The sequence below is a fragment of the Pterocles gutturalis genome, unplaced genomic scaffold (assembly GCF_000699245.1).
Source record: "Pterocles gutturalis isolate BGI_N339 unplaced genomic scaffold, ASM69924v1 scaffold47940, whole genome shotgun sequence".
NCBI lineage: Eukaryota > Metazoa > Chordata > Aves > Pterocliformes > Pteroclidae > Pterocles > Pterocles gutturalis.
Window position 1 is genome coordinate 29,615 of NW_010142585.1, and position 7,641 is coordinate 37,255.

The window sequence follows — 7,641 nt, forward strand, 5'->3', positions numbered from 1 at the left end:
TTGTTTCTAGGCCTAGATGGAAAAAAGTGAAATTAGATGTATTACAAATAATTTTAAATGATCACTATATAGTATGTACCTTATTGAGTAATTTTGTGCTTCAACCCATTGTGATACTTACTTCAGATTGTAAAGTAGAATCCATGATTGAAGTTTTTAATTTTCTCCAAAAATATCTCTGCAGCCAGGATTACAGTGAGCTTGTTGGTCAGTGTTGGCTCCAGAGTGCTAGAGTTGCGAGAAAAGCTGGTCATCACCAGACTGCATATAATGCTCTTCTGAATGCTGGGGAATCTACACTCTCAGAACTTTATATAGAAAGATCAAAGTGGCTCTGGTCCAAGGTAAAGAAAATAAAAGTGGAACTTCCTTTCTTACACACAAGAAAATAATCTTTAGTTTTCTTCAAAAAAAGAAGGCACGCAGAATACATAAAACAAAATATGTCAACTGAGACTATCTGATTGCGGTTGAGTCACGGGAAGCTTTTACCTCTAACTGCTCATTAGCCCTTTTCTGTATCCACTGACTTTTCTGGCAGCTATATATAAAACTGGTGGATTACCTCCCTCTGTGAAAGCAGCTCAGACAAATTTAAATTATCTTAACTGTAGATCTTTCCTTAATTTGTATCCGTTTAACTAATAGAGGTAGGCAGCAAACATGGGAGCCATTATTGTGGTAAACCTAAAGGGACAACAATGCTGAAATAACAAGAGAATATAAGAAGCATTTGAAGCCAGTAATATTCAGTTACCACAGCCAGAATGGTCTAGGACACACTCAGGGACATAGCTTTGCCTTAATAACAACTGTGAGATGGAAGTTTTACGTCTCTCTTATTTAAAGTATATAAAAGGTTTTCCTCTTTAGGTTCATCAAGCGCTTATTGTTCTCCAGAAGGGGGTTGAATTATGTTTCCCTGAAAATAAAGCACCGTGCAGTACCAAAAACCAGCTCATCCGTGGTCGGGCAATGCTGCTAGTGGGCAGATTCATGGAAGAAACTGCTAACTTTGAAAGCAATGCAGTTATGAAAAAGTATAAGGTAATTTAATATACTAGTGTTAATAAGGCAGTAGCTTTGGATAATAATAATATTAAATCCCTCAAGTAAGATGTCATTATGCTCCTGATGAGGTCAACTAAGGATGACATCAATGGGATTAAATGGCGTATCAATGTGTAGGAGGGAAGTAGTTCTTGTAAAGATTTACCTATCTGAATTGGCTTACTTGTATTGATGTGTTATATTAAAGCTTACAGTTCCCAGCAGTGGCAGCTAAGAATACCCAATATAACTCTTTTAAAGTAAAAACCAAACTACCAGAGCATGACCTTTTTCTTATGCATGCACAAATTAGAATTCCTCACTAAAATATGGGTTACTCTAAATAGACAGTGAGATAACTTCATGGCATATTGTGCTACTCTTCAGTGTTACTTCTTTCTCTGGTAGTGACTCATAACTGTGCTTTAAATATGCTTCCAGTCTCTGAAGAACTAGGAAAAGAGGCAACTGGTGTGTTTTTCTTCAACAACACAGCACTACACAGCTTCATGTTGCTATGCCAGTGAAATAGTGTTTTGGCATTGATTAATATTGCCTACTAAACCAGTAGTAGATGCAGATCTTTATGCTTCCTTAAAATTCAATACTGTTAGTACTTACTGCTGTCTTACTAATTAAAATACTTCTGTAACAGTCATTTAGAGAAAAATCTAATGGATGTATCAAATCAAATGAAGGTTGAAATAATGGAAACTAATGAAATGTTGATGGATTATAATAAAATACTAATGCTTAGAATTCTCTACTGTCTAAATATTGGCACTGAAAACAAGACAGTGTTATTAGAAAATGGATGTGCCACTTGCTAAGTTATTTCTTTTCTAATATACATCACACCGTTTTCTGTTTTTCTTTTAAACATTATGCTTTTAGAAGGAAAACGAAAATGTGAAAAACATCCTGCTGTTTCACTTGTCAAAAAACTAAAAGAAACCCAGTGGTGAGTTTATCAGGATTAGGAACTTGATTATAGTATTTTTAATGAAACTATATTCTTTCCTAGTTGAGGAATCTGATATCTCCCTGTCTTAAATTATCTTGCTGTCTCCAAATCCAAAAGGTATTTTAAGAAGACTTCTGGTTTATATAGTATGTACAGTCTTGTAGTTAAGAAGTTACAGTTAATACTTGTTTCACATACTGTGCACAAAGGTAACTAATACAAGATGTTTGTTTCTTGATAATCTTTTTCTTTTTTTTAATTTTAGCATCCTTTCAAAAGTAATTATCTCTTTTGAATTTTGTTGCAGGATGTTACGGTTTTCTTACCAGAATGGGAAGATGGACATTTTTATCTTGCTAAATATTACGATAAATTAATGCCGATGGTAACTGACAACAAGATGGAAAAACAAGGAGATCTGATTAGATACATAGTTCATCATTTTGGGAGGTTAGACTCTAGGGGGAATTTGCTTTGTTTCTATAAAAGGATGGCCGTGGTACTGAAAAAAACAGGAATATATTGTCTTTCAACAATTCATACTGACTCAAATTTCTATGCAGTATTGTAAAACAAAATATTGCATGCCTCCTTTTGTTTTCATACCTAATTAATTTTACTTCTGCCTTCTGACTAAGCAACTGTTGTCTGTCTCGTGTAAGGCAGTTAATTATTTATCTGCAGTTTGGATTCATAAAAACAATACCTTTGTATATTAGTAAGCTTTTAGTTGTTGCAGATGCATTAAAATGTGAAACATAAATTTCTAAATTCCAGAATGGAATGTGAAACAATTAAGGATGTCAAGTTAGTAATGTTTCTAATAGATACCATTAACATGCTGTGATTTAAACGTGTAATCACAGGTCTCTACAGTATGGAAACCAATTCATCTATCAGTCAATGCCAAGAATGCTGTCTTTATGGCTGGACTTCGGAGCAAAAGCATATGAATGTGATAAAGGTAGAACATTTTTTCCCAGTACATACTTCCTGTGTCATACTTTTGAATATATAATTGAAAGAGTAGTGAAGTTCTTTGTTTAGACTTATTGCCTGAGATTATATGGAAACAAAAAAGTACTATTACTCTTTTAAATTACAGGATGTTAATATGCAGGAGAGTATTAATTATTTTAATAATGATAAAGAGTCCCTCCCCATCTCTCCTGTATCCCCCTTTCAGTACTGGCAGACTGCTCTAAGGTCTCCCCAGAGCCTTCTCTTCTCCAGGCTGAACAACCCCGACTCTCTCAGCCTGACCTTGTATGGGAGGTGCTCCAGCCCTCTGATCATCTTTGTGGCCCTCCTGTGGACCCACTCCAACAGGTCCATGTCCTCCTTGTTTTGGGGTCTCCAGAGCTGGAGGGAGTACTCCAGGTGGGGTCTCACAAGAGCAGAGCAGAGCGGGAGAATCACCTCACTTGACCTGCTGGTCACACTCCTTTTGATGCAGCCCAGGACACGACTGGCTTTCTGGGCTGTGAGCATACATTGCTGGGTCGTGTTGAGCTTCTTATCAGCCAACAGCCCCAAGTCCTTCTCAGGGCTGCTCTCAAACCATTCTCCTCCCAGCCTGTATTTGTGCTTTTACTTGGCCTTGTTGAACTTTGTGAGGTTTGCAAAGGCGCTTCTCCCAAGCCTGTCCAGGTCCCTCTGGATGGAATCCCTTCCCTCTAGCATATTGGCTGCACCACACAGCCTGGTGTTGTTGGCAAACTTTCTGAAGGGTGCACTCAATCCCACTGTCCATGTCTCCAACAAAGATGTTAAACACCACTGGTCCCAATACTGACCCCTGCAGTCTCCACTTGGACATTGAGCCATTGACTGCAACTCTTCGAGTATGCTTCTGTAGGCTTGATTTAAATTATTTCACATTTCTGGAAAAAAAGGAACATAATCTTGTCCTCTTGTGTTTTTCAGCTAGTCGTTCAGAACGTGTTCAAATGAAAAATGATTTAGCGAAAATAAATAAGGTGATTACAGAGCACACGAATCACCTGGCACCTTACCAGTTTCTGACAGCTTTTTCTCAGTTAATCTCCCGAATCTGCCATTCTCATGATGAAGTCTTTGCAGTTCTGATGGTGATTGTTGCTAAAGTGTTTTTAGCCTATCCACAGCAAGCAATGTGGATGATGACTGCAGTGTCCAAGGTACCTTGATAAGTATAGCTACGCCTTCATTAAGTTTGTAAAACTTTTTTCATCAGAGAGAAATGTGAATTTAATCTATTTTACTTTAAGACGATAAGAAGGAGTTGAGAGATTGAGTTGCTGTGATATAGTGTTGTGGAACAGGGTATCAATAATTTCAAATTATTTTATTGCAGTCTAGAGTTCAGATATTACAGTTTAAATGTTCCAAATTAGAATGCTAACGTGCATCCTGACTTGCATGATATATTAGGAAAGGAAATTTGAATAACTAATAGCTGACGAATTGGGTAGTTATGGGCAACAGATTTTGTTTGGTTTAGTAATTGTAACAGTAATTCCAGTTTTATAATCAAATAATCAACTCTTTTCCTTGATTAAAATGAAATAGATATACCATGAGTCCTAATACTTACCTGGTAGTAAAGTAATTCCAAAGCAAATTGGAAAACATGGTGCATACTGTTTCTTTAAGGCTGGTGAAAGAACATTCAGGTTACACTGGCATATTCTTGAATATTGGCCTTTGTGTTATGAGACTCCCAAAAGTCAAGAGAAAGTAATAACCCCCACACACACCCACCAACCACTTTAGTACTTGTTCAGGTACCAAATTTCAGTTGGAGAACATCCTCCTCCAGATGTTAAATATGACAAGCAGTAAGTAGAGAAAATATATTGATGGGGGGGAGGGGGGCGTGGCGACAGTGTTTAGGATCCTTTAATTGATTTGACTGTTTTTTTCCTCTTTTTTTCAGTCTTCTTACCCTATGCGTGTCAATAGATGTAAGGAAATTCTAAACAAAGCTATTCACATGAAGGAATCTTTAGGAAAATTTATTGGAGATGCAACACGCCTTACAGATAAGCTGTTAGAACTATGCAACAAACCGGTACTTAGAAAAATAAACAAATGAATGCATGTAACAGGATTATTCAAAAATACTATGCAAAAGCTTCTGATAGCTTTCATTGGCCAATTCATTACATAACTGTGATTTAACAGAAACTACACTTACTTGTAAAAGTTTTTTTTTTGCTTCATAAACATATTCAAAAAAGTACAAAATAGCTCTAAATGGAGCACATTGCAGAATATTTCAGTACATAATTGTACATTTCACAGTGCATGGGCTTTACATTGTTTTGTTCTTTCGTGTATGATTCTTCCCCAGTAACTTTCACAAAGTTTTACTATAAGAATAGGCTAGTTGTGTTTCATGAACAAATGAACTTGATAATAAAGGTAAAAAAAAAAATTATTTCATTATTCTGTATTTACATTCAAAGTGAAAAATGCATGTGCCATAAAGGCCAGATATATTTACTTTTGACCACTCACATTTAATTTGAAATGTAATTTGCCATTTTTCTTTTTACCATAAGCATTTATTCTTCTATTCATTAGTTAATGTGAAATAGCAGTAATATTTTAAGTGTTTATTGTTAACTTTTGAACAACTGTTGTGTTTTTTTTTTTCCCCCCAAGGTTGATGGAAACAGCTCAACATTAAGCATGAACATTCATTTCAAAGCACTTAAGAAATTAGTAGAGGAGCACACATTTAGTGAAGTTCTCATTCCCTTACAATCTGTAATGATACCAACTCTTCCTTCAATTCCTGGTACACATGCTAACCATGACGCTTTTCCTGGACGCTGGGCCTACATTGCAGGCTTTGATGATACGGTAAGCCTCTAAGTTGGTACCTCATTTTAAACTTCCTGTTGTAACAAATGCAGCTGCAAATACCTTCTAGTTCCCTAGAAACTGAAGAGTGGGTAGGAAACTTCATAATTACTTTAGTGGAAACTGAGTGGCTTCTGTTGTAACAACTGGTGACAGATAGGGCCTCTTGGTGCTTGGGTAAAGTTTTGTCCTGAGGTTAGCATGCTGTAGGAGCAAGGAAGTGCTAACGTGATTCGTTGCACTAGTTTATTACAGTTAGAAGCTTTATGTATGATCTGATATAGGTGTTAATAAAGAATTTAATTTTTTCTTTAGGTGGAAATTCTTGCCTCACTTCAAAAACCAAAAAAGATCACCTTAAAAGGTTCAGATGGGAAATCTTACATTATGATGTGTAAGCCAAAAGATGATCTGAGAAAAGACTGTCGGCTCATGGAATTCAACTCCCTTATTAATAAGGTTTGATGAGTTAGACAATCAGGTGCATTATACTTATTGACCAGAACAAAATGCTGTACTATCTAACAAAAAACCCCAGCTTACCTTGAGATGAAGCTTACTGGAAGAAAAGTAAGCTGTTGCAAAATGTTATTTCATCAGAAATCAGTAGCAATTGATAATGTGTAACTTCTTACAGACTTGTGAAAACAATTAAAAAATACAATATTTTGCCAAAACAATTGCTTATTCCAGCAGAAATATATAGGAAAGGCTATTTAGAGTAAATAACTGCAGACTTCCTGCTGTCATGCTTCATATTTCATAGTATTTTCTAATATTTTTAATGAGAAATAGGTAAATTCATCACTAAAAGTGTTGCCATACTTCTTATTTTAGCTATATTTTGCTTCTCGGCAGTACGCTTAAGGTTAAGATACTATGTTTTCCATGAGGTTAAAGCACGTGATGATAGCATCTCTGAAACACTAAAACACTTACTTCCAATACTGCTTTTGAGGGATTTAAGCCATGTACAAGTTATGCAGTTTGACTGTTTTATTGCAAAGTTAGTTTACTTTGGAGAACAAATCACCATTTTGCTTGCAATTGACCTACTGCAGACAGTGAAGCTCAGAATTTTAAATCCTAGATCGTGTGATTGGAAGATAGATACAGATAGAATAGTTAATGTTATTGATATATTTTGATCCTATATATGTTATCTGTTAATCACATTTTTCTTTTGTGAATAGTGCTTAAGAAAAGATGCGGAGTCACGTAGGCGAGAGCTCCATATTCGAACCTATGCGGTTATTCCATTAAATGATGAATGTGGCATAATAGAATGGGTGAACAATACTGCTGGTTTAAGAAATATCCTGATAAAACTGTATAAGGAGAAAGGTAAAGAAATTTATTAGACTATAGTGATATGTTATTTGTTTTTCTAAAGGGCTTCTGTCCTTATTAGTAAATGAGACAAGCAGCAAGTATCAGACTAAATTCTAGAAACATGCAGTCACATGTATTTTTAACTATTTGCAATATATTATTATTCATATGTGTGGTAGTCTGTTACTGATAACACAATCATCTTAATACATTCTTTTATATGATTATATAATTTATTTCAGCAGCAGTGCCAGCAGAATGGTAATGTGTGTGCAGCATTGAGTGACAGAAAAGACTGGACTTTTTCTTTAGATTTGATCTGTTGTTTTTCACTTCTGTTACCTTTGTGTGAGATAACTAAGTTAATTGAATTGGAGAGATATATATATATTTATGTTGAGATATATATATGTATATATTTATGTCAAGAGATATATATATATATA

At 35.4% G+C, this 7,641-nt stretch overlaps 1 protein-coding gene across 1 annotated transcript in view; it reads left to right on the plus strand.

Annotated features, from left to right (window-relative positions):
- Nucleotides 1–7,207, plus strand: part of ATR (ATR serine/threonine kinase) — a gene marked incomplete at its 3' end in the record, with an annotated part of 36,810 nt that extends 29,603 nt beyond the window's left edge. Inside the window, exons 34-42 of the mRNA XM_010084413.1 lie at nucleotides 185–344; nucleotides 874–1,047; nucleotides 2,322–2,464; nucleotides 2,881–2,978; nucleotides 3,941–4,173; nucleotides 4,932–5,066; nucleotides 5,663–5,863; nucleotides 6,179–6,322; nucleotides 7,057–7,207. Coding sequence (XP_010082715.1) covers nucleotides 185–344; nucleotides 874–1,047; nucleotides 2,322–2,464; nucleotides 2,881–2,978; nucleotides 3,941–4,173; nucleotides 4,932–5,066; nucleotides 5,663–5,863; nucleotides 6,179–6,322; nucleotides 7,057–7,207 — 1,439 coding nt within the window. The remainder of the gene's footprint in view (nucleotides 1–184; nucleotides 345–873; nucleotides 1,048–2,321; nucleotides 2,465–2,880; nucleotides 2,979–3,940; nucleotides 4,174–4,931; nucleotides 5,067–5,662; nucleotides 5,864–6,178; nucleotides 6,323–7,056) is intronic.
- Nucleotides 7,208–7,641: the final 434 nt, after the last annotated feature.